Source organism: Manacus vitellinus, unplaced genomic scaffold (assembly GCF_001715985.3).
Source record: "Manacus vitellinus isolate BGI_N305 unplaced genomic scaffold, ASM171598v3 scaffold_47_pilon, whole genome shotgun sequence".
In the NCBI taxonomy this organism is placed as follows: domain Eukaryota; kingdom Metazoa; phylum Chordata; class Aves; order Passeriformes; family Pipridae; genus Manacus; species Manacus vitellinus.
Genome location: NW_021940585.1, coordinates 4,062,340 through 4,087,437, shown reverse-complemented (window position 1 = coordinate 4,087,437; position 25,098 = coordinate 4,062,340). Strand labels below are relative to the sequence as shown.

Genomic DNA, 25,098 nt, shown 5'->3' with positions numbered 1-25,098 from the left:
CTGAGTGCTCCTGGCCATCCCTCTCCAGGGCAGCCCAGTCTGCAGCTGGACCCCGAGCCAAGCCTGCAGCTCCCACCTGGCTCCAGCTCCTGCCACTCCTGGGCTCCAGCACTCACAGCAGCCCTGGGCTTGTGCCAGCGGCTGCTCAGCCCCGGCCGGGGGAGCACCCGCTCCACTGAGCGAGTCTGCTCAGCTCTGGGTGTCCAAACTGCTGCTTGCTGGGGTAAAACAGATCAGTTTTTTGTTTGCCAGCACTGAGAGCTTCTGGGGAAGGGGTGTGATTAGAAAGAACATCGCCCTTGACACGAAAGCTGTGTCCAAACTGCCCTGGCCGAGGCACTTGGTAGATGCTCAGCCCGGAGCTGTGCCAGGATGGGGCGTGTGGTGCAGGGCCTGAGGGGGGCTCTGGGCAGGCACAGGGTGGGAAAAGGGCCAGCAGAGCTCGGGAGTGAAATAGTTAATGCCCCTCTCCTCCCAGTATTAAGGGACAAATCCTCTCCCCGGCCTGGTGCCCAGATAAACAGGCTGAGTGTTTCGCAAGGAGGAGGGTGGGAAGGTCTCTACGTGCAGGAGAGGGGCAGTCTGATTCCAGCTCTGCAGCCCCCCACACCCCCCGTGCTGAGCCCTCCCTGAGGTTCCACCCTCCCTGCACGCACTGCCAGCCCTGTGCCCTGCCACTGCCACCCATGGGTGCTGTCCCCAGCCGGTGAGGAACAGCCACAGAGGGGCTGCTGCTCATGGGAAGGTCCAGGAGATGCCAGGACAGAGCCCCTGTGCCTCTGGGAAGCTCTGTGGGACCACTGTGGACAGCGTGGATGGGGCTGGTGGTGGAGGGCACTCAGACCTACCAGGCTGAGTGCCCAGCTTGGGATCCACCTGAGTCCATCCAGCCCAGCAAGTGGGATGCTGCAGCCCCAGGGATGTGGCTCCCCAGGCTGTGGGATAGGTGGCACGGGTCGTCCATGGCCACATCCCTGGCCAGCTCCAGCCTGTGGCTCGACAGAGCTTCTCCAAGATCTTCTGCCTGATCCAGAGTGGGATGGATGCAGGAAGGGAAGCAGGCACCTGGCTCTGCTCCCAGCAGGCTCCCTCTGCCGACAGCCACCCCTGCCAGGCCTCATGCCACCACTACACACCCTCTTTGCACGGTGCTTTAGATACCTCTTCTCTCCCCTGACCCTAAATTTGCAATGGGAAAAAAAAAAAAAACAGCCCCAAAATGCATCCCCCAGCTGTGAGAAGCTGGCACAGGCTCAGGGAGGAAAGTCTGGAGCACAGGAGTCTGTAGCCCCCACCCTGACCTCCTGCTGCGTGACCACTGGAGAATTTTGCAACAAGTAAATGTAAATAAAAATGAAATATTTAATTTCCCTTTTTTTATATATATATACATAAAAAGAATCCCTGACAAAGTGCTTTTCTGAGGATCCTCCCTGGGTGGGGTGGGAGTGGAAGGTGTTTGATGGAGGGGAAACTGAGGCACAGAACAGTTGCCCCCTCCGTGGCTGATCCCAGGAGGGGACCCAGCTGCTCTCAGCCCTCTGTCAAGGCCACCAGCCCCACATGTCCCCCCTGTGAGCACCGTGAGAGCCGTGGGGCCACCAGCCCATGCACTGGGAAGGGACAGCCCTGGGGCCGAGGTCGTGGTCTCTGGAAAGGCATCAGGAGCACTGGCACCATCACCACAGGGGCACTGGCACTGTCACCAGAGAAGCACTGGCACTGTCACCAGAGAAGCACTGGCACTGTCACCACTGGCACCATCACCACAGGGGCATTGCCTGCTCGAGTGCCAGATGACAGAGGATCCAGGGGGACGAGGCCACTGTGACACAGCAGCAATTTGGGATTTTCTGGTTCAGGAGAGCCGTGGGAAGCAGCAAGTCCTGGGGTGCACAGTGAGCTGGTCCCGGTGTGTCCAGGGCTGGTCCTGCTGTGCCCTGGCTTGGACAGTCCCTGGGATGGGCACGGGGCACAGACCCCTGGGGGGGGCTCCAGCCGTGGGCATTGTGGGGTCCAGTGTGGGCAGTGCCCGGGGTCAGCAGCAGCTCTTCTTGGGCTTGTCATAGGGAGTGAGTTTGATGGAGTCAGTTAAATAACTCTCAAAAATCCCTTTGTACTGGAAAAAAATCGAGAAGACAAAGGATGAGTGGACTCAGCTCAGAGCCAGCCTGAGCAGCCTGACAGACTGTGGAGTGCCGAGGTTCAGTCCTGATTTGGGATTAAAGGCAAAATCCAGGGAAAAGCCACCTTGTGCAGGGCGTGGGGACACGAATGTCCCTGTTAGATGGCCGCTAGAGGACAGTGCTGGCGCGCTGTGGGTGCCACACACCCACAAAGGGAAACAATTCTTACTCCTTTCTAACCGGTTTAGGATCTATTTTAAGAAATCGAACACTGATGCATTTCTCATTCCCAGGGCTCTCCTACTCGTTACAGCAGGAGCTGTTCCACACCAGAGGGTGGGCTGGGGGGGTCTGTCAGACCAGCCCCCGCTGATTCCAACTCCCCACCCGAATTCCTGCCTCCAGCACAGGCTTGGAGCAGGAGCGATGCTCACCGTCGTTAGCGCCTGCTTCGCGAGGGTCTCGAAAGCCTCTGCCACGTTGATGTTGTTCTTGGCACTGACTTCAAAATAAGGGATGTCCTTCTCCTTGCACCAGGCTGAGGCAGTTTCCTTGGGTACCTGTGGGAAGGGAGGATGGAGCCACCTCACAGGGATGCCTGTGGCTGCTGGAGAGCTGGAACAGGGGACCCTCCACACCCATGTAGGTGAGGGCAGGGTGCTGGCACTGCAGGCAGCTGCCTGATATTGTAATTCCTGCTGCCTTCAGTGACAGTCTCTGTCAAAGGGCAGTGGAGGGACGCTGCTTATCCCCTGCAAGAGGCAAGGGGGAGGTGGCAGCTCCTTGCCTGGAGCCCTGGTTTTCATGTGAGCAAAAGGGAGAAGGCAGATTCTGCAGGTGGAGGATCAGCGCTCATAAGCCATTAGGACACTAAGGCATTCCAATCATGGAATCATTTAGGTTGGAAAAGACTGTAAGATCATCGAGTCCATTCATTAACCCAGCACTGCCAAGCCCACCACTAAACCGTGTCCCCACGTGCCACATCCACACAACTTTTAAATCCATCCAGGGATGGTGACTCCACCCCTGCCCTGGGCCATTCATCCCTCTCTCTCTCCTCTCCACCCTCACCTGCCGATCACAGAGGTCTATTTTGTTCCCCAGCACGACCATGGGGAAATCCTGCTCCCTTGGAATGACCTTCTCCAGGAAGTCATCTCTCCAGTTGTCCAGGGCCTCAAAGGACTCCCTGTCTGTCACATCAAAGGCCAGCATGCAGCCATCCGAGCCCTTGTAAAAGGTCGACACCATGGACCGGAATCGCTCCTGTCCCCCCGTGTCCCAGATCTAGGGCAGAGAAGGGCACAGGTACAGACACACAACAAGAGCAGGGTGGGTGTTGGCAGCCCTGTGCTCTGTTAAGCTCAGGGGACCAGCTTCAGGGAGTGCTGAGCTCCCAAAACTCCAGTGGGATTCCACCATAGTTCACGGATGCTGCGAATCGGGCTCTGTGAATCCGTCCCCGCACCGCGTGACACCGGGAGGCATTTGGGGACAGCGGGACGTGGTGGGACACACATGCCCGTGGGATGAGGGTGGGCACCCCAGGCAGTGCCAGCCCTGCTCACCTGCAGCTTCAGGGGGGTGTTGTCCACCGCCAGGACCTTGGTCAGGATGCTGGCGCCCAGCGTGGTGCGATAATCCTCGTAAAACGTCTTGTGCACGTACTGGTGCAGGAGGGAGGTTTTGCCCACGCTGGCAGGGGGCAAAGGGACACTGGTGAGGATTTGCACTGCTCAGGGGGTCAGTCACAGCAGGGGCTGCATAACCCAGCCCACATGGGGGGCTTCCCTCCCTCACAAGCACTGCTCCTTACCCCAGAGCTCCAATTATGATTATCTTCAGATCCACCTTCTTGCTGGCATCCATGGACGGGCCCTGGGGGACAAGACAGAGTCACCCAGCTGTGGGGATGGGACTGGCTCCTGGTGAGGTGTGGGAGCAGCCACTGCTCCCTGTGGCCTCTCCATGCTCCCCATCCATCCCGGGACCACGGACATCACCATGTCTGCACTGTGCCAGCACCGTGTCCATGCCATTCCAGCACCGTGTCCATGCCATTCCAGCACCGTGTCCATGCCATTCCAGCACTGTGTCCATGCCATGTCTGTGCTGTGCCACCACCCCACTGCACTCATGTCCCAGCCATGGTGGGGACAGAAACTCCCATGACGAGCCCACGTCACTGCCTGTGACGAGCTCCCAAGGTGCTGCTGCACGTCCAGACACGCCAGTTCATCTCCATTCAAAGCTGCTGGAGCAACTTCCCTGCCTCTCCCACTGCTTCTCCAGCACAGTCCCTCCCCCTAAACCTGGCACACACACCTGGTGCACAATGGGGATCCTGCAGAAAATTACATTGATTAAAGAAGACCCCAACCTGTGGAATTCCTCGGGTGCCCCAAGCACAGCCCGGGGAGCATCCCAGCCCAGGAGCACCCTGAAAGGCTCCCCTCGGGCTGCATCCCAGCATGTCCTGGTGTCCTCACATGCTCTGTGCCTGGCCAGGAGCCCTGAGCGCCTCCAGCAAACCCCCTCCCCAGGCGGGATGAGCATCCTCCGGCACTCCCAGCAGCCCCATCCTCAAGGCACCGCCCGGCCCCGCGCCGGCCAAGGCACGGATGGAAACGCTGGCAGCCTCTTCCCTGCATTTTTCCCCGATGCGCTGGCCAGCCCTTCGCCATTCCCCCTTGGAACACCCCCCCTGCCAGGGCGGGTCTCAACTGTGGGGTCCAGGCCCCCCTGCACCCCTCTGCCACCCCAGCCCGGCCGTGGGCAGCATCCCGGGCACAGGCAGAGCCTCATGTCTCAGCACGCATTCTCTTCCCAGTCCTTTTACAGCTTCCTCGGAGGCCGGATGGTTTTAAACTCAAAATGGAGTTTTCCAAACTTTTTTTTCCTGCTCCGAGGGGGGGGTCTCAGCTGCATCCCGGGGGCCGGAGGGACCGGAGGGCAGAGCACTCACCTGCCGGGGCATCCGTCGGCCGGGCGCATAATCCGAGGCTCTGGGCTCACGCTCCAGCGGCGGCCCCAGGGAGGGAGAGGCGAGAGAAGGATATCCAAGAAGACAGGCGTCTGCGGGGCCGCCGCTCCGTGACAATCACAGAAAGGGGCGAGATACTCTGCCGGGGCTTGGCGGAGGAAGCCCGCGGCGGGCGCTTGGGATGGCAGCGGAGTTGCCCTCGGATGGCAGCGGAGTTGCCCTTCGATGGCACAGGAGTTGCCCTCGGAGCAACAGGAGTCCCCGATGGCAGCGGAGTTGCCCTCGGATGCAACAGGAGTAGCCTCGATGGGCAACAGGATGCCCTCGGCTCCGGGGCCTGCGAGCCCCCCCCGCTCGGCTCATGGCAGGGGAAGGAAACAAGGTCTCCTCGTCCGCTGGAGTTTGGGATTGACTTTTGGCCTCTCCTCTTGCTCAGAATCCCCCCGGTACCTTTCACCCACCTCCGCGGGACCCCTTATCTGCGTTCCTGCCGAGGGGGTTGTCGAGGGCTGGGAACAGCTCTCGGCAGCATCCCGGGAGCCATCCCGGACTTTGTTCGGGCGGCTCTGATAGTGCAGGGTGGGATAAGCGGATTTGGGAGCTGGGGACAGTGGGGGGACCGTGGCAGGTGAGGGGGGCTGTGGGATCTATTTGAGGGGGCTGGGAGCTCTCTCTATCTTCATCTCATTTTGCAGGCAGGAGAGGGGCAGGGTGGGAAGCAGGAGCGTTTCCACCTCCTGCTGTATCCCTGCAACTCCCATTCCATAGGGGCTCCTGCCCTGGATCCACAGCCAGCCAGATATCCAAGCATCCCAAAAGGAGGGGACCATGCCAGGATGACAGCCCCAGCAACCAAACCTGGTGGCATCTCCTGGAGGAGGAAGTGTTCAACTGGCAAGTGGGATTTTAGGATCTCAGCTGCCACCATGGAGCAACAGAGGAAGCCTCTGGTTGTTTCTCTGAGCACCAGGCTGGTGCCCACGTTTTTTTGGAGTGGGAAAACCTGCTTGGCCCTGGCTGCAAAGGCAGAGCTGTGCTTCCCAACGTGCAAGGGCAGGTCCTGAGCCTTTGCCAAACATTCTGTAGAATTTGGGGTTAGCAGTGGGAGTGGGGTGTCCCCCCATCTTGTGAACCCTCCTGGCTCCCTCACCCTGAACCAGTGGTTGCTGGTGGCCTGAGAGGGACCCAGGCACGAGGTCCCTCCGAGACCACCAGCTTTTGTTTTGCCACTGGCTGCCCTCATTTTTGTATTTTTTTTTCTCCAATATAGAGATCCCTTATGGGATCTCAGGGAGTATTGCTGCATTCAGCAGGACAAACCCTCCTCCTCCTCCCCAGATGTAATTTTGGGACCTGTATGGCCAGAAAAATCTGGTTTTTCCCCCAGAGGGCAGGCACTGGGAGGAGCTGGGATGAGGCAGAAGCACCTGAGCCAGTTCTCACTGGTGGTGGGTAAAAGGCTGATGTTTCCCTGCAGCAGATCTCTCCTAATCCCTGTTTTCAGCCTATTTTCATCATGCTGCTTCACCTTTGTCCTTGCAGTGAGACTTTACTGTTCAGCCTCCCCCTCAGAAACTTCTGCCCTCGTTCCTCTCTCATGTCCTGGTGGGAGGGGGTTGCTCACCCAGTCAGATGATCGATGCCCCTCTGCGCCAGTGGAGATGGGGTTTGTGGTTGCATTGCCACAGCTGGTGCCTTCAGCCACTTCTGCTTTTGGGCAGGAGGGCTGTGCCCATCAGGGTGCCCAGCCCAGGCTCAGAGCCAGCTCTGGCTTTTGTTTGATTTCGCAAGAAACAGGATTTTTCCAAAGCTTCTGCTCTCCTGGGGTGAGATTCGCCCTGGATGAAGGCAGTGGTGTGGAGGAGGTGATGCCCAAGATGTGGCTCAGCAGCTTCAGCAACCACAGGTTCAGTGCTGTCCTGGTTGCTCCACCATGTCAGCAGTTCAGAGGAAAAGGCTGGGGTTGGTGCCCTGTGACTATGAGGAAGGTCTCGCAGCTGGGAGACCACGAAACACAGGCTGGGGGCTGCCAGAGGCAGAGGAAAGGCTGGGGTGAACAGGGAGGGCACGGGCTGTTCTCTGTGGTGAGAGTGAGGGAAAGGGAAGAAAGCAAAAGGCATCCGAGTGATGAAACTGTTCCTTACACTGTTCAGCCTCCCTGGGGGACAGCAGGAGGTGGGTTGCTCCTTATTGGGATGCTTAGTATTTTCTGGAGCAACATCCCCCTGAAAACCTGTCAAGAATGCTCTGGGATCCCAAGGGCACATGGCACCAGAGCAGTCCTGGTGAAGTCCAGGCTGGGCCATGTCTCAGTGCCAGCTGCTGTTTGGGGACTCTGGGTGGTCCCTTGTCAGGCTGGGGGAGCTGGATGCTCCCCCCTGCCTGTGGCTGTGGTGATGGGCTGGTGCCAGGCAGCACCTTGGTGTGCTAAGAGTTAAGGTGGAAGAGGGAGAGGAGACCTTTGTCCAGCTGCCCCAGCACCTTATCTTTGACTGCAGCAGAGCTGAGGTGAAGTCAACACAGGAAACGTTACAGAGCCCACACTTGGTCAGTGGCACAATCAGTGTTTCTGAGTAAGGCAGATATCTTCTTTTATTGCAAACCACAAGGCTGAGCCGCCAAGTTTACAACCAGTTCCGAGTATTCCAGTGCTCTCAGACCCAACCCTGGGAATGATGGAGCAGCCACGAAGCCTGGTCTGGCACAGGGACACCCTGTCACCCTGTCACCCTGGAGTCAGCGCTGCAGGGCCTTGTTTCAGTGTCAGCAAATGGAGCAAAGGCCTGGATAAAAATAACCCTTTTCCACTGTTCCCTTTCTCGCTGTGTGCCTGGGGTGTCTCATGCATGAGCCACGGCTGCTCCTGCCTTCTCACACATCCTTTGCCCTGTCAGCGAGTCACATGTGCTGCAGCAACTCCTTGGACCCCACAGCCCCCCACAGCCCAGCCCACATCTCAGCAGGTGCTTTGCCCTTTCTTTTGCTGAGCACCCAGCAGCCACGTTGTCTCTGTAAGTTCCTCCAGGGAATCAAAGAAAAATTCAGTGGGAATCACCGGTTTTTCTGGGAGTTTTATGGCACAGGAAGAGCCCCAGGGTCTTTCCAGTCTCCATGTTCCCTTCTTGTTTACCAGCAGCAGCTCAGTTGACTGAGGTGTGCATTCCCAGGGCTCCCTCAGTCCCTGCCCTTGCCCACAGTGGTGGCCTGAGGTCCACGGGATGCCCAGGGATGCCCACAGCCAGCTCCACCTGGGCAGAGCATCCTCTTCTTTCTGCCCCTGTGGAAATCCCAGCTAAGGACCATGAGGTTGACCTTTTGGATCCTGCATTGCCAAGGTTCCCTCCAGAGCAGGGCAGCTCCAGCCACATTGAACATACAGCCCTGGCAGTGCCACGGGTCACCGAGGGAGGAGGGCAGGATCTGGGGAGGAGGATTTTACACCCCAGTGCAAAGCAGTTGAGACCCACAGGGTCACTGCTGGGCTCCTGATGACACAAGCAGGGCAGGTTTTGGTTTATTAAAGCTTTTATTGGCTCATGTTTAAAAAACACAGAATTTACAGAGCAGATCACGGAGCTGCTCGAGATGTTTTTGTGTTCACTGTGAAATTGTGTCCTGGCACGGACTGACCTTCTGCTGGGCTCTTCAGGTGTCTTCACCCCCTTGGGGACACCGATGCAGCAGTGACATCCCCTGGCCTGCCCGAGGGCAGCATCCTGGTAGCTCTGTTCCCCTCCTACCCCACAGGATGCCCCAGCCCTAAGGGACAGCAGGGGCCAACCCCACCCTGTTATTCCCACGGTCAAAGACGGAGTAGAACTGACGGATAAAAACGTCGCCCAAAATCCAGAGGGGTCCGGCCGGAGGGGGGATGTCATTGCCCTGGAAGCCGCTGAGGCAGAAGGTCACACCATCACCTTCCTCCTGGGGGAGGAGAAGGGCAAAGCTGGCAATGAGCCTGAGAGCCTCGTGCCCACGGAAACATTGCAGGAACGGTGACAAAGCACAGAGCAGTGAGGCTTGTCACCCACTGGGACACAGGGCTCAGCTCCCGGCGTGGCTCTGGGCCACCTTTGTCACTGGAGCTGCTGGGAATGGGGGTGGTGGTGCCACAGCCATACCATGAGGGTGTAAGCCTGGGCGCTGAGCGTGTAGGGGAGCCCGTTGATGGTGAAGGTCACGTCGGGCATCGCGTTGAGGTTGCTGCACTCCACGGCGAACTGCAACGCAGCAGGGAGGTCACTCCAGGCAGGGTGGGGCTCCCAGGGCTTTGCCCCCTCCTCTCCCCACCCTGCCTCTCACCTCTCCATCCACAGACACAGCACCGATGTAGTTTTGCAGTTGTTTGACCTCCTTGGTGGGGCCTGCGATGAGCGATGTCCCGGTGTCCACGATGGCCTGGCAGCCCTCGGCGCAGAAGGTCACTGCCCCACCCACCTGGATGCTGGAAGAGGTGAGAGAGAAGGACCAAGAGGGATTTGTCCTGCTCCTCCCCACCCCAGCCCAGCCTTCCCTCCCTGTCCAGCACCACTCACTTGTCCAGCTGGATCTGCCAGTACCCTTGTTGGGTCACTGGCACCCAGTTCAGGGTCCCCGTGAAGCGGGACGTGTCAAAACCCCCAAAAAGCAGCTCTCCTCCCAGGGGGGATTCGGGGTTCCTGGAGGGAGGAGGAAAAGCCATGAGGCGTTTTTTCCCCGTCGACTTTGCAAATAACATTTTAAATGGGTGGATTTACACCTGCCTGCTTCCCACAAACGCTATCCCTGTGAGGCCAAAGGTCTGTGATGCTCAGCCTGGCACCAAACCCCCTTCACCAGCTCAGTCAAACATCTCTATTTCAGCAGGCCCTCCTGATCCCTCAAGCAATGACAGGCTCTAAGCAGCACCCCGGAGCAAGGCTGTGTCCATACGTGCTCATGTAGACGGAGAACAGGGGCAGCTCCACCAGATTTTGTGCCATCATGTTGTCAAAGACAGGAGTGATGCCGTCCACGGCCAGCGAGGGGTAAGCCAGGCCCAGGATCCCGTCGAACTCGGCGTCCAGGAAGGCTTTTCCCGGCTCGCTGATGCTCTCTGCAAACTGCTGGTTGCTCACGGTGAGACCCTCGACCTGCAGGGAGGAGGGGGTTCCACGGGGGTGCTGAGTCCGTGGGTGAGTCCCAGGCAAGTTGCCCAGAGCAGGAGAAGCCAAAGGTGACTCACGGCTACTTGGTCGGATCCGATGAGCCCTGTCAGGCTGCCGGTCCCGTACTGGATGGAGAAGGGGGTCCCTATCACCTGGTAGGTGCTGGACTGTGTTGGATGGAACTTGGCGTGTCCAGCTGGGGGAGGAGATGGGATCTGTCAGCAGAAATGTGATTTTTTTTTGCATAGCCACAGCTGCCAGGAGCCCCCACCACGGCCAGTGGAGACAAATGATGATGGAGGGTGGTGTCACCGAAACACTGCCAAGGGTTGTGCTGGAGTTTTGAGGAGGGATAAAATTTATCCCATTTCAATCTGACTGAAAGGTGCCAGGGTTGGTAGAGGAGCGGGATTAGCTCGTGTGGTGTTTTTATGAGTCCCGAAGACGAGCACTGCTATTCCTGGTTTGCAGCCAGGAGCAGCCCCACAGGCACTGCAGTATCCAGTGATATTCCCCAATTCCCCCTGGGCTCTGGGGCAGCCCTGGGGCTGCTCAGAGATGCTCCATGTCCCATGGCAGCAGGACTGGCTCATCGCTGACAGCCCGAACAAGCCCAGTGCTTGTCACCCACCGAGCCCCCGGGCAGCCAGCCCAGAGCTGTGCCTTCCCACTCCTGCCACCCTGCTCCTGCTGACAAGCCCTATTCTGTACTACCATCTCTGCCTGTTTGTTTAAAGGCTCCCACAAGAATGGCCTATGTCACCTGGGTCCTGGTGGTGTGATCACCACCCACTCCTGGGCAGACACACCCACTGGGGCTCCCCCGACTGCCCCCCAGGTTTCTGTTATCTGTGTGTGCCTTGCAGGGCTCAGCTGGGTGGGGAGGGCCCCCAAAGGGCTCAGCTGGGTGTGCTGGTGACCCCGTGGCCTCACTGGTCTGACTGTACTCACCACAGGCTTTGCTGACGCAGTACACAGAAGGTACCCAGAGGTTGGAGGAGCCCGTGTCGAACACCACGGTGAAGTTCTGGGGGGGAGTTCCGATGGAGATCTGCCCAAAATACTCCATCTAGCAAAGAGTGGAGCAGGGACCACCGTGAGTTGGCAGCACACAAAGAAACTCTGGCAAAGGGGAGCCTGTGGTGGGGTGACCACAGGGCGTGGATGGGGTTCTATCACAGTCACATCACGCCAGGTGAAATAAAGGAGGCAAATATTTAAGGGACAACAAGGGAAGCTGAGGACAAAAGGCAGGATGGTGGGTGCAGGCTCCATCCTCTTCCTGGGAAGGCTGGGCCCTGAGGAGACCCTCATCACCGGGATGCAGACAGTGGAAGGGGCTGTGAGGGCACTGCTGGGGAATGGGATGAGCCCGGGGAAGCCCCTCCACCTCTGGGTCCTCTGTGGTGGGACTTGCTCTGACGAGTGTGTAACGAGTCAGTTTTGGAGGAAATCTGTCTCCTCGGGGGTGGGGGGAATGCAGCAGGGAGGGAGAGGGCTGGCAGTGCCTGCCATGAATGCTCTGCCTTGTCCTCATCGCCACATTCCCGGGAACAAAGGGCCAGGCAGGCACGGGCAGGCAGCGAGTCCTGGCACGCCGGGCACTGCTGCGGGCGTGGGATTTCTGGGAAGCACTGGGGACTGCTCCGGCAAACTCCTGTGCCCTGCTTACATCCAGGTAGTTGATGAGGGGCTCGTTGGCTTCTGAGAAGGCAGCGCAGTCCTCGCTGTCCTGCACCATGTCCAGCCCGTGGGCTTTCCAGAAGTGGGAGAGCTGCCCACGCTCCCGCAGCAGCTTCCGCAGGGAGCGGCGCCGCGTCAGGGGCACCCTGGGGGAGAAGGGTCCTGGTCACTCACACATGGGTGCTGCTGGAGTCCTGCAGCCCCCGTGCCCACCCTGAGGGTCCCAGCACAGCCAGGATGCAGGTCCAGAGCCTGTTTCCCCACATCCCCCACTGCAGAGCCAAGGCCCAGCGAAACGGGGGGGACTGGGTCTGCTTTAGGAGGCAGCAAATCAAGGGCAAAGCTGGCAGGAGAGGATGCACGTCCTGGCAGTGATGGGATGGGCAGGAGCTCAACGTCATTGATGGAAAGGGCCTTCAGGCTGGGGGAGGTGAGCAGGGCCAAGGGGAATTCATGCCAGTGTTTTCTGCCCTGTCTGCTCGCCCAGCCCCTGTTTACAGACCCCACCTCATCCCACTGCTGCTGACGGGGTCTGCCCAGAGGGATGGAGCCCACGGAGCCATGTGAGAAACCAGAAACCACAGTGTGGTGCCAGCACAAGGTGTCTGTGCTGGGGCAGCTCAGCTCTGCCCACTCATCACGGCTCTGGCAGCACCCAAAGAGCAAAGCCCCTCCGAGAGCCTGGGGAACTGGGGTGCAGCTCGGGGACCCCCTTACCTTTTCAGGCCGCTGGCCAGGGAGAGGCAGAGCATGGCGAGGAGGAGGAGGCGCTTCATGCTGGCGGCTCAGTGGCCTCCAACAACCTGCAGGTTGTTCTTATACCCCCAGGGCCGCCCGGCGCCCGCGATAACGCCCCTGCCAGAGTCAACACCGCCTCGGGCACCGGGCATGAATCACTGGCCACGTCCCAGGCGAGGCAGAACGGGCACTGCGGGGTCAAGTTTGCTTTTGTGGGTGAGGGAGTCGGCGTGGGGGGGACCTGCAGGGAGCCGTGCCGGCTGCTTTTGGGGCAGGGAAGGTCTTAGGGAAGCGGGAGCGGGACGGGGCGCTCATCCCAACAGCAGTCCCTGCCCGCTGGCAGTCACACAGCCAGTGGAAATCCCCCCAAAATGCTCCGGGGGAGCGTTTCCCCCCTCTCCTTTGCACCACAGCTCCACCCCAGGGACCTGCCCGTGGCCATGGGGTGCCCCAGACCCCTGCAGCTGCAGGGAGTGCAGGAAAAGGATGCGTTTGTAGCATCAGGGCAGCCACCAAACTAAAAAGAAAACACTAATTAGCAGTGATGGACTGCTCTGGAATCTCCAGCTTTCCCTTTTAAGGTGCCAGGAAGAAGTGGCTTTTCATGGGAGACAGTTCCCTGTTGCTTTACAGCCACTAATGGGCTCGTCCCCTGTGAGTTTTGTTTAACCCGGGACGGGCGTCTCATTAAAGCCTCTGAGTGCAAACAGAAAATGCTGATGAACAAATAAAGCCTTTAGATATGAGGGGAGGCGAGTGGGGAAGTGAGTGGGGGGAGGAAAGGGTTTTCTTACTGCCACCATCTCTCAGGCCAGGGATGATGCTGTGCTGTCCTTGTTTTCCATGTTTGTGGCACTAATGGTTGGGGCCACAAAGGGGGGGTTTTACTCAGGTGTTTTACTCTTTAATGGGGTTTCTACCCTTAGCACTGTGGTAATAAATTTTTTATCTATCCCAGTTAGTCTGTTTTATCCAATTAAAGCCCTCCTCCAGGAAATCAAAGTCCATACCTGTGAGGCCCAGGTACCAGTGGGGCTGTGAGAGAGCCAAGCCATGTCTCCTTTTTAGAGAGAATTGTGTCTCTGCCCCTGGGAGATGCTCCAAGGCTCCTCCTCTCTGCAGCTTTGCAGGGAGATTAAGCTTAAAAAAAATCTTATCAAATTTTTTGGCATAAGCAGAGAGATGCAGGGCAAGGCAGAGTGGATGCTGGTGGCAGATGCTGACATATTTTTCCCAGTCAAATGAAAATTCCCTGCATTTCCCTGTGCCCAGATTGGTGGCTGCAGTGTTTTTTTACTGAGTAGCTTTACACCAAGTGATTATGTGTTTCCCTTTTAAGATGCAGTTTAATGTACTTTATGTATTTAATGCATTTCCCCTCTTGTCCTAATCACATATTCATGGATTAAAAAGAAACTTCCTAAAACAAAAGCAGCTGCAGCAAGTGCCAGATCAGCTGAAAGCAGCAAGTGGATTGTTCCAGACATGGTTTATAACCCGAAAATCCTGTCAGAAAACCCAGCCTGAAGGGTCACTGGGCTTCAGAGATAAACGTGAGGGTGAGCTGTAGCACAGACACGCCAAACACTTGTAGTGAAATGGTTTATTTTGTTCAAAAGATTCCCCAATTGGATCATCATAATCTGCAAACTCCTAACAGCAGATTCAGCATGAAAATGCGAAGATGAAAGTCATAAAGAGGGCCCAAACCTTTCATTTAGAAATTTTTGAAGTGAAGCAAAATCATTTCTACTTTTTTAGCTATTTTAGAAGGAATTTTAAGAGCTAAATTCTCAAAGGTGCATCAACATTTTTATTTCAAGTGGAGCAAAATGGGTGGGTTTTTTTCTGTCTTTTGGGAGCAACTTGGCCATATTTGCCCAGAAAACTGGGACAAAAAGGCTTTGATTCGTGTGTACTTTCAGCTGTACCTCAATATGTGGAATACACTGGGTTTGCAGGGGGAAGAGATGTCCTGTTTTCAACCCGTGGTGCCCCTCAACTCTTCAGGATCAGCCTGTCCCTGCCTGTCCCTGCCTGTGCTGCCCATCCCTGCCTGCTCCTGGGACGCAGCCCAGAATGACAGAGCCAAACACAGCATTATTTACGACACTATTTAGCATTATTTAGGACACTATTTAGCATTATTTAGGACACTTTGAATCCGTCTTGTTAATAAAACAGCAGAAAAAGCTCTTACACCCCAAAGAAACGTGATTAAAGGTGGCTCGAGCTCCTGGAGCATCCCAGGTCTGGTGATATTTGTGCAGCCCTGCACTGCTGCCAGGCAGGGGCTGTCCCAAGGTGTGTCTCACCCTCTCAGCTGCACAAACCTGCCCTCAGGTGCCTCAGAATTACGTTGTGCACCTTGGGTGTAAAATTCACCTCTTGCCAGCTCTATGTATGGAGCTTTCCTCATGCAAGAAACCTGCTTTGAGGCTAAAAATATGTTATCTGTGTTCCTTTTTATGCATTTCCTTTAGTGTAGCCACTTCCACTGAGAGCTCTGGCTGATTCAAATCATGCCCAAGCAGCGTGTCCTAAAAAGGCCTTTTTTTTCCCCTCCGTTTATCAAACACTTCTCCCACCTGTTAATCTGTTTATCCATCACCGAGCACTTGAAAGAGAGAAATGCTGCAATAGCAAACACTCACATTAAAAAAAAAAACAACAACAAACAAGCAAGTTTCAGTTAAATATTTACCTGTGGCACAGCAGTCGTGGGTAGAGCAGGACTAACATCTCCTGGTGATGGAACTGATGATCCTGCAGGGGATGAGGGGGAATGTGGGAAATGACTGACCCATGGTGGGGATGTGGCAGGGGACCCCAATTTGTGGTGCAGTTCCTGTGGTATGTAGTTCTTGGGATCTGTTCTTCTCTTTGCCTTTAGAAGGTCCAGGGGGTTCACCGGGATGTTGGGATGTTTTCTCCCTGGGAGAGGATTGCTGTGGGGGTGATGGAGATGGTGAAATGCCAGCAGGTGCCATCCCCATGATTAGGGACTTTGCAAAAAGGCTTCCTGACCTGTCTCCTTCCAGGGAAAAAGCACAAGAGAGGCCAGGCTGCTGCAGGGAATTCCCAGCACCTAAACTCTGGCTCAGTTCTCATGGAGCAGTGGCCCAGCCCTCCCTAAATCTGGTGGGAACCATCAGGAGGGGTCTGCCAGGCTGCTGCTTGCACCCCATCATTAAGTGATGCTGCAAGTTATTCCTGAGCCAGAAGACTTCCCAGAGCGTGGGCAGGTGGAGGCCCATCCACCCTCATACGAGGTGCTGGGACCACAACCTCTGTGAGGTAAAATATTTGATCCCTGTGGAAGATGTTTACCTGGAAGCACCCAGAGCACTTTTTGGGTGGCAGCTGAGTTGCTGGGGACTGCAGCTGGCTCCCTGCCCTCAGGACTGCTCTGCTCCAAGGAAGCTCAGCTGCGTTTTGGCACAAAGCTGTTGGAAGACGGAGCAAGACGCAGAACCCGGTCAAGCAGTGCAGGGTCCCAAACCCTGGAGCAAAGTGGTTGCAGAACAGCAGAGAAACACCCAAATATATTTAAATGAGGCAGCTGACAGGGGGGAGGTGTCATGGAACCTCATGTGGGCCCGTCCCTGCCATCGTCAGGGGGGCAGAGCGGGACCGCATCCGGCACCGAGCTGGCGAGCGCTCTGAGCCGCCGGACCCTGCGAAAATGCTGCTGGAACATCCTTAGATCCTGCTGCCTCCCAGGCTCCAGCTGCCCCAGTCCTGCAGGAAGGAGGTGTGCAGAGCTCTGCTGCCCCAGGTAAATCACCGCTGGGTCTCGCACTCCGCCGGGCGTGGGATGCGATGCTCGGAACAGCAGGAGGAGAGCTGGGTTGGGTGTGTCCACCTCCAAGGGAGCCTGCAGGCATGTGCCACCACCAGGCTGAGCTCTGGCCTTTAACTGGGCCAGCAAGGCCTGACTCTGATGGGATTAAAACAATTTGAGGCGTTCTGGTGGTTTTTCTTACCTTTAGATGGAGCGTAGACGTCTTGCGTTGACCTCTCGGCAAGCGGCCAAGGAGCAGCTCTTTGCAGGCCTTGATTCCAACACAGCTTGAAAAGGGTTCATGTCCTGAGGATCTGGAGGGTGGCAGGCCCACAGAAATGACCTGACAGACCCAAAAAAGTACATGTGCTGCTGGGCTCTGGCTGGCTGCTCTCTCCAAACAGAGATTTCGACAACGCGTTCGCGTATCGGCGCTTCCATCTCGCCCTACCCGGCTCAGCAAAGAGCCTGCCTGCCCCTGAGAGTTGGATTTGGGTCTTATTTTGCAATTTCCTTTTGAGCAGCTCGCTTTTCAGATCTTTATCTGCCACAGCAGCATGGCCTGCCCCTCGGTAGGAAATGAGCCTTTTAAGAATGGCAGCCCCCTGAGAAGGAGATTTGGGGACAGAGCAGTTTAATAAGGGAGGGGGAAGATTCCAGCAAGGAATGGGCTTTTAGCTTGGCTGTTGCCAGACTGTTTGGGGAAGTGGGACTTCACAGGAGAGTGGTGGTTATCAGAAAAGCTTTTGATGAATTACACTGAGGAACGTGTCATAGAGGAAATTATGGAATCTGATCCATAGGATGGATAATGCCTTTGCTGTAACTATCAATCTATCAGTCCATCAGCCATATCATCATGGCTTCTTTAATCACTGTATCAAAGCTTCAGCTGAAATCTCTCCCTGTCAGCCATTTATAAGTGAGAGTTTATGGGCACTGAGTGAAAATTTGAAGTGACTTTATGCAAGTGAAAGCTCACGAAATGAACACCTCGATTGCCATCCTTTATTATAAATCTCTGGGGTGTTATGGCCAAAAGCCCCAAGCCAAGGGGCCCAGCTCAGGCATTTGTGTTTTCTGATTTTCTGTCTTAAGCCCTCTTAACTTAACCAGGATTTAAGTGCTCACCTAGAATTAAATCCGAGGTGTCTCAGACAGAGAGGTGTTGAAGGGCCTCTGATATTTCTGTCTGGACCTTGACTGATGCAAGAGCCTCACACCAACCCACAGCCTTCTTTTGGTTACTTTATTCTATGTTTTTTATTTTTTTTTCAGATTATAGTTCTCTCTCTTTTTTTTTTTTTTGGTGGATTAAGAGAAAAAAGAAAGAAGGAACCACGAGATAGGATTAAAGCGAGAAGAATAAATTTCAATTCTTGTTGCTCTCAGGGCCACAGTGGAGCCTGGGAGCTCCTGTCAAGTAGCAGATAGGACTGAGGTGACAGTTTATAAAGCCATTAAGCTCAGTGATAAGGGCAGGGAGAGCCTGTGGCCGTGGGAGGGTGTGAACAAGGAGGACTCACACAGAGGGAGGGCTGGGGGCCTTTATTTTACATCTACAGTGTCCAACCACCTCTCTCAAGTGCTGAGCCTGATCTTCAGCTCGTGAGGAGCAGTGTGAAGCTCAGTGGGACCATTTTGGTTGGTTGCCACCAGGTCTTGCTGCCTCTCTGTGTCCCCCCAAGACCTCGGAGACGCCTCACCAGGAGAATGATCTCTTGTGAGTGGTGAGTACAACACCCTGGGAGAGGAGCCCTGCAAGCATTCAAGGCCAGGCTGGGGGGCTCTGAGCCATCTGGTCTAGTTGAAGATGTCCCTGCTCAACAGGGGGTTGGACTGGATGAGCTTCAAAGGTCCCTTCCAACCCCAAACATTCTATAATTCTATAGTATCTGTAACTCCTCCCTTCCCTCAAGCACCACACACCCCCACTGGCAATGAAGGTTTCAAAAACCCTTCTGAGGACAGGCACCCAAAAATAAAGTGCAAGGAACACCAGTCATTCTTGTAAACCAAACCCCAGATTTTGGGGCATGTTGCCTTAAAGACAAAAAGCAAACTCAAAAACTACCAGCAACCCTTTTGTCTCAAACCAGCAGCAGCCAAACAGTACCTGAGAGATTTAAAAGAATTTTGCTATTTCAGCTGGACAAAATATTTTTCTCTTGTTCAGGTGGATATTTGTCATCATCTCAGCTGTCACCTTGCTCCTGTATGCTCTCCTCTTGCTGTCACTTTACTTCATGCTCAGCAGGAAAATAGGTAATTTACTGTCCTGTTAGGGGTTTTTTTTCATTTTTTGGGCCCCAGTGTGGAATGGGAAAAGGGTCAGGGCAGGGATGGAGCACCAGCATCACTGTGCTGTGCTGGGGTCCAGGCTGTGGGAGAGCTGTAAGTGATGTGAGCAGCACACAGCAATAATTATTGGGGTTTGCTGTGGGGCAGTGCTGGGGCTCCTGCAGAGAGTGGGGGTCCGTGTGGGGTGTGGGGTGCATTGGGCACAACCAGGGCAAGGTGCTCACTCTCCTCTTGGTCCCAGCCCAGCATTCCCATGGGATGCAGGGGTCCAGCAGCCCTGTGGCACAGCCCACCCTGGATCCAGCCCCTATGGCACAGCCCCCCCCGGATCCCACCCCATCAGCAGGAGGGGCCAAGGCACAACAACCAGCACCAGCCTATGCAGGTAAGGGGGTCCTGCAGCAACAGGGCTTTGTCCTGGCGCTGGGATGGGAACTTTAGGCTTGGCATTTGTGTGATGTGCCTTCCCTTCCGAGCTGGGAAGACCCCGAGGTGGCCACAGGAGCAAGTGGCCAGCAAAGGGCTGGCACAAGAGCCACTCACCAGCCCAGTTGCCTCCTGTATCTCCCCGGGCTTTCCCTGCCTGGTTTCCTACAGGTCAGGGGTGGGGTGGGGAGGGCTCACACTGGTGGTTTTTGGATTTTCAGTTTGCACTCCTGCAACCCCCTGGGAAGGGCTGCTGGTGGTGATGTCTCCTGTGTTTCAGGGAGCAGCGACACCTCCTCGGACACCTCAGAGGACTCATCTGACAGCCCCTCCTGCCCACAGGTACAGCCCTGGGCACAGAACCTCTGCCAGAACGGCCCCAGCCCAGCAGTGGAGGTGCCAGCACTGTGTCCATGGGGCTCCTGCCTGGTTCGAGACCCCCAGAGCAGCACCAGGAGTGGTGGTGGTGGGGAAATGCATCAAATCATATTGAGATGCCATCAGGGGTGCTGGGGTGGTGGCTGTCCTCTGTCCTCTGCCACATGCAGCGTTCCCCTTTTAGAGGGAAACATCCCCAGGGGCCAGGGAGATCCTTGGGCACAACTGGGCATGTTAGGGAAATTAGGAATGCTAGGAAAAAATCTTCCCTGTGAGGGTGGGGAGGCCCTGGCACAGGTTGCCCAGAGAAGCTGTGGCTGCCCCATCCCTGGAAGTGTCCAAGGCCAGGTTGGACAGGGCTTGGAGCAACCTGGGCTGGTGGAAGGTGTCCCTGCCCATGGCAGGGGGTGGAATGAGATGAGCTTTAAAGTCCCTTCGAACCCAAACCATCCCATGATTCTATGAAGGGGTGAACACCTTTGAGTGGGTTCAGGGCAAAGACCCCCAAGTGGGTGCTGGGGCCTGACCTGGGGTTTGTGCTGCTTCTGCAGGGCCAAGGCTCAGGAGAAAACATCAGCTACAGAGCCCTGGTCTTCCCAGGGAAAGGCCGTGGGCCAGGCCCTGCCCAGGACTACGAGAACATGAAGGCTGGCACTGACTATGTCAACGTGGACCCCAAGAAGAAGAAAGCACATCTCTGGCCCTGCTCCAGCCCCGTGGCATCCCAGCCTGTGGAGTACACCGAGGTGAAGCTGTGACACCCTGGATGCTGCTGGTCAGTGCACAGCTGCACCACCAGGGCTGCCCCTTCCCTCGGGCAGTGCCTGGCACAGGCTGATGCCTGCAGCTCTTATTGCTTGCCACACAAGGAATGCAGTTCACTTGGCATTTTACTTAAAGGCATCGCTGTTCCCGGAGCGTGGGGTGGTGCATGGAACTGTTGCTCCCACCCAGGCTGAAATGTGCTCCCCAGTTTTGTGTGATGGCCCTTTTTTGTCATTTTGTGAAAGCAACTGAAACATCCCCCCTCCCAGCCCCTCGAAATGGGACATAGTTCAGGGAGGGAAATGCAGTGATCTTCAAAATACCCACCCAGACTGGCTGACAGCTCCTCTGAATGCTGCTTGTTTTGCTGATCACCCTCATGAAATCTTGTTAAATGCAGTTTCTCCACCTGTGTTGCCCTCACTGCCTGACAAGCCCTGATCCATTGCCCTTCCCTGCACCCCCTTTGCTTTGATGCTCAAAATATTTCCAAGTCCCTGTTGCTCTCAGAGCTGCCACTGGGGTTGGGGTGGCAACGTGGGCATCTTAACCTCTGGCCACACATCCAGGGGGCTGCCAGGACCAGGACAGGAGGGAGGCTCACCTGGGGAGCTTCCTCTCCCAGCTGAAAGCCACAATCATCAACCCAGCTGGGAAATGTCCAAAGGGCTCCCAGGGGATTTATATCCCCCCTGCTCAGGGGGTTCTGGTCTTTCTGGGCTTTGAAGGATACAGCTCTCCACGTGAGTGTAGGCAAGTCAAACCCCTCTGTGTCTGGTGGGGAGGAATGCTGTTCCCTGTCTCCCACCTTTTGCTTTCCCTGCTCTGTCCCTGCACCCTGAGTGCCTGGGTCGGCCTCTCCCCACCTGGGTGATGTCCTTGCTCCTCACTCTGCGTTTTGTTACTTGGGATTATTAAAGAAATAAAATTCCAAAGCGTTGGGAAGGGGGAGTGTGGATCTGGGAGCTCTTTGTGAGGGGGATGGAGCTGCTGCCTCCCAGCACAGCCCCCCTTCCTCAGGGATGGAGCTGCCCCAAGTGCATTTCAAATCAGCTCGGCAGCAAAGTGCTTTAATGAAAGGTTGTGAGACAATTGATTGGGTATTGATCATGGGGGGGGGGGGGGGGGGGGGGTCAGGCACTCCTGGTTTTATAACCTTGCTGTGCAGATCTGGCCCAACTTGAAGGGCACATGAAGGAAAATGTTCAAAACCCCAAACCCATCTCTGGGAAACATCACTAGAAGCCAGGAGAGGTGTGGATGTGGAACTGGAGGTGAGGCCAAAACCAGCCAGTGGGAGTGTCTGGGAAATTTGATTCAAGTGCCTGGTGATTAAAAAGGGAAAACAATTCAAGATTTCAAAATATTTTACTCTTAGTGTCTTATTTTTACAGATTTAGCCTGGGATAACAGAAGGAATAACACACATTGCTTGCAGGGGATTTGGTACCTTTGCTGGGACGTTTTTACATGACCATCAGCAGCTTTTGAGCAAATGGATGCTCTTTCCTGCCTCATCCATGCTTTATTCTTACACAAAACAGCTTCTGGGATACCTTCAATGAACAGGGACTTCTCCCTGGGGGAGGCTGGGACTGCAAGGCCATGGCTTGCTCCAGACCTCCCCTCCTCTGTGCTCCCCAGTTCCCTGAGGCTGTGTCTGAGACCCGGGTGGTTTTGGCACCCTGATCCCTGCTAAATAAGACAAAAGCAGCAGCAATTTGAGAGCAGCTCTGCACTGGGATGCAGCAGATGTTGAACAGCCAGAGCAGCCCCACACGGGGGTTGGGGGCTGTGAGTAAATCTGATGGGAGGTGCCAGGGATCGGAAGGAAGCAGGATCTGAGCTGGAGCGGGGCCAGGGCTGCTCCGAGCAGCTCCTTGGGGGTGTCAGTGCTGCATTTTTGGCCCTCAGACGGGCACAGTGCGATGCAGGACAGCTGTGAACTGCAGGAGAGGACGTGTCTGCCCCGTGGCTTTGCTCCAGCCCCTCCCTGGCCCCGGGGAGGTGGGCAGGGGGTCAGCTCCAGACGTGCCTGTGAGCAGAGGAACAGGCTCTGCAGCCCAGAGGGGTGAGTGTGCTGTGCCCCAGGGCGGGGCAGAGCTGTGTCCTGCTTGTCTGCTCGGCCAGCAAAGCCCTGAGGATGGGAGATGAGAACTCACGGGGAGCTCTCGAGCAGATGGAGCCACGTTGCCTCCTGCTGTGCTCAGGCTGCTTTGCTGGCATCTGTGAAACACAAAAAGCTCGAGTCCCTCCAGGAAGATTTTGCTGGTGCAGCATCCTCTTCCTGGAGGATGCAGCACCCTCTTCCTGGAGGAGAGCAGCCAGAGGCTCCCTAAAGCCCCGGGGGGGTGGGTGCTGTGGTCAGACAGTGGCTGGAGGGGCTCTGTCCATCCCCCCCCTCGATGCTCACAGGGTGTGCAGCAGCAAGGACAAGATGGACAGTGATGCTTTCTGGGTTAAACAATCAGATTTATGCAAAATGAAGGCTACCGGCTGGGGGGGGAGAGCCGCTGTGACACACAGCTCGTGGTGTCACATCTGGTGCGGCAGGGGAGGGACGTGCCCGGGCATCAGTGACCGCGGGATCTCAGAGCGTGCCCGACTCTGTCACCCCCTCCTCGCAGGGTGGGTACAGCTCCCTGGCACTGCCCCCGTGCAGGGGGAGGCTGGCAGGGCTGGCGTGGTGGCTGTGGCTCAGGATGGTGGTTTTCCTGCTGCAGAGGCTCCCGGTGGAGGCGGGTCTGCGCAGCCCCGCCCGGGGGCCGCCCCGGCAGCGCAGGCATCGCGCGGCGTCCTGGAGCAGGTGCCCGCTGAAGAACATGTAGATCCAGGGGTTGCAGCAGCTGCTGAGGCTGGCCAGCAGCATGGTGAGGCTGAAAGCCACGTTGGTGGACTCTGGGGAGGCAAGAGGGAGAGAGGAAACATCCACAAGGGCTGGGCAGGGTCGCAGTGGGCAGGACCTGGGGGCTTTCTTTGGTTTGGGCACTTGTCCTTTGTCCCATTCCCATCCCACCTCACTGGCATTCCTTTGGGTAGGAGGGTCTGCAGTGTGCAGGCAGAGCCAGGCTCTACCCTTGGCAGAGGGTTCAGGTGGGTGATGTTTTGCAGTGAGGATGTTCCAGAGCACATCCTCAGGGAGCCTTCTGGGAGGTGAGACCCAGCAGCTTTTGGATCTTCCTGCAGCCTGTTTGCTGGCCAAAGCATCTCCCAGAGGAGTTTTGACCTTGGACAAAGTTCCATCTACCCATGGACAGGCTAGGAGAGGTACTGAAAATTTCCAGGGGGAAAAAAATTAATCAACCCATGAAATCAGAAACACACTTATGAAACCTCTGTGAATTCCTGCATGAGGGAAGGGACATGGCACGGGTGTTCCCACATCTTTGCCAGTCCCTGTGGATGATGGCCAGAAATCATTATTTTTTCAGTGGTTTTTCTGATGAAAGGAATGGTTTGACTCTGGGGAGAAAACCTGTAGCCTTCCCTGTGATTTTTTTTAAAAAATGACAGAATAACAGACAGCTCTTGTTTGTTAAAAACTCAATGGGCCCCCTGCGTGTTCCCAAGGCTCTGCCCACACCCTGTGCAGCTCCCCCCGTGCCCACCAGCACTCACCATCATCAGGAGCATCCTCATCCCACACTGACCACATCTGCATGCTGAAGAAGGGTGCCCAGCAGGCCACGTAGGCGGCCACGATGACGAAGGTCATCTTCACCGTGCGGATCTTGGCGCGGGAGATGGTCCTCACGCTGCTCACCCGCGAGGGCTGCCCGCCCTTCTCCGGGGGGCAGGGGGCAGGAGGGGCAGCCCCTGCGGACCCCCCCGGGCCAGGGGCACCGCTCTGGGTCTTGCCCTTGAGGTTCTTGCAGATCTCGTGGCAGATGAGGCCGTAGCAGACGGCGAGGACGCCGACGGGCAGGATGAAGACGCACAGCGCGGTCCAGGTGATGTAGGCGCGGGCTCCCCACGGGTACCCGAAGTCTGCCCAGCAGTCCAGCACCCCCGAGCCCGGGCGAACCTCCCGCAGGGAGAAGATGAACACCTGGGGCAGGCTGAGCAGGCAGCTGAGCAGCCACGTGGCCCCGATCATGGCGTAGGCCTGGCGGGTGGGCTGCTGCAGGGTGTGCAGGGGGTGGCACACGGCCAGGTAGCGGTCCAGGGTCATGGCGATGAGCATGTAGGTGGAGGCAAACATGCTCAGCACCTGCAGGTACTTGACGGCCCTGCAGAGGGGGTCCGGCCCCAGGAAGCGGTAGGTCACCTTCCAGACGAGCTGCGGCAGCACCTGGAAGAGCGCCACGGCCAGGTCGGTGAGCCCCAGGTGCAGGATGAAGAGGTGCATGCGGCTCATCTTCCTGCGCAGGCGGTACATGGCCAGCAGCACCCCCGCGTTGCCCACGGTGGCGATGGCCAGGATGGTGCCCAGCACCCCGACCTCTGCCTTGGCCAGCTCCTCGTCCCGGGTGTGCAGCAGCGTCAGGTTGGGGTCCCCCGCCAGGCCCAGCAGCCCCTGGCCGAGCCCAGGCCGGCTGTGGGGAGTGCTGTTCCCACCCCAGCCTGGCTCCATCCCTTCGGGAAGCTGTGCAGGAGCACAGGCAGCTCCAATGCTCCTCTTCAATGCCCGTTAACCCCTTCCCTGTCCCCCCAGGGCTGAGAAATCAAAGTTGGTGCTTCCCCTGAGCACCAACTCCTGTGCCCCTGCCTGAGGGCTGGATGTGCCTCCTCCAGCTGTCCCCAACACCGGGACACCTTGTCACCTTCAGCACCACACTAACCCTG

General features: G+C 56.7%; 4 protein-coding genes across 4 annotated transcripts; 1 reads left to right on the top strand and 3 right to left on the bottom strand.

Moving 5' to 3' along the window:
* Positions 1-1,737: 1,737 nt before the first annotated feature.
* RAB7B (RAB7B, member RAS oncogene family) lies at positions 1,738-5,113 on the bottom strand. Its single transcript, XM_008923738.3, has 6 exons — positions 5,095-5,113; positions 3,946-4,007; positions 3,698-3,824; positions 3,201-3,416; positions 2,561-2,686; positions 1,738-2,119 (listed from the first exon to the last, which is right to left on the bottom strand). The coding sequence occupies exons 1-6, from the start codon at positions 5,104-5,106 to the stop codon at positions 2,039-2,041; spliced, it is 624 nt and encodes a 207-aa protein (XP_008921986.2). The 5' UTR covers positions 5,107-5,113; the 3' UTR covers positions 1,738-2,038.
* Positions 5,114-8,871: 3,758 nt separating this feature from the next.
* CTSE (cathepsin E) lies at positions 8,872-11,962 on the bottom strand. Its single transcript, XM_018079658.1, has 8 exons — positions 11,911-11,962; positions 11,190-11,307; positions 10,316-10,434; positions 10,024-10,223; positions 9,648-9,770; positions 9,415-9,556; positions 9,234-9,332; positions 8,872-9,036 (listed from the first exon to the last, which is right to left on the bottom strand). Exons 2-8 carry the CDS (start codon positions 11,305-11,307, stop codon positions 8,872-8,874), a joined length of 966 nt encoding a protein of 321 aa, XP_017935147.1. The 5' UTR covers positions 11,911-11,962.
* A 6,194-nt stretch (positions 11,963-18,156) lies between these two features.
* RHEX (regulator of hemoglobinization and erythroid cell expansion) lies at positions 18,157-20,306 on the top strand. The gene is made up of 5 exons (XM_018079582.1): positions 18,157-18,173; positions 18,620-18,708; positions 18,986-19,129; positions 19,451-19,512; positions 20,100-20,306. Exons 1-5 carry the CDS (start codon positions 18,157-18,159, stop codon positions 20,304-20,306), a joined length of 519 nt encoding a protein of 172 aa, XP_017935071.1.
* Positions 20,307-22,903: 2,597 nt separating this feature from the next.
* AVPR1B (arginine vasopressin receptor 1B) lies at positions 22,904-24,886 on the bottom strand. The gene is made up of 2 exons (XM_018079581.1): positions 23,932-24,886; positions 22,904-23,211 (listed from the first exon to the last, which is right to left on the bottom strand). Exons 1-2 carry the CDS (start codon positions 24,884-24,886, stop codon positions 22,904-22,906), a joined length of 1,263 nt encoding a protein of 420 aa, XP_017935070.1.
* Positions 24,887-25,098: the final 212 nt, after the last annotated feature.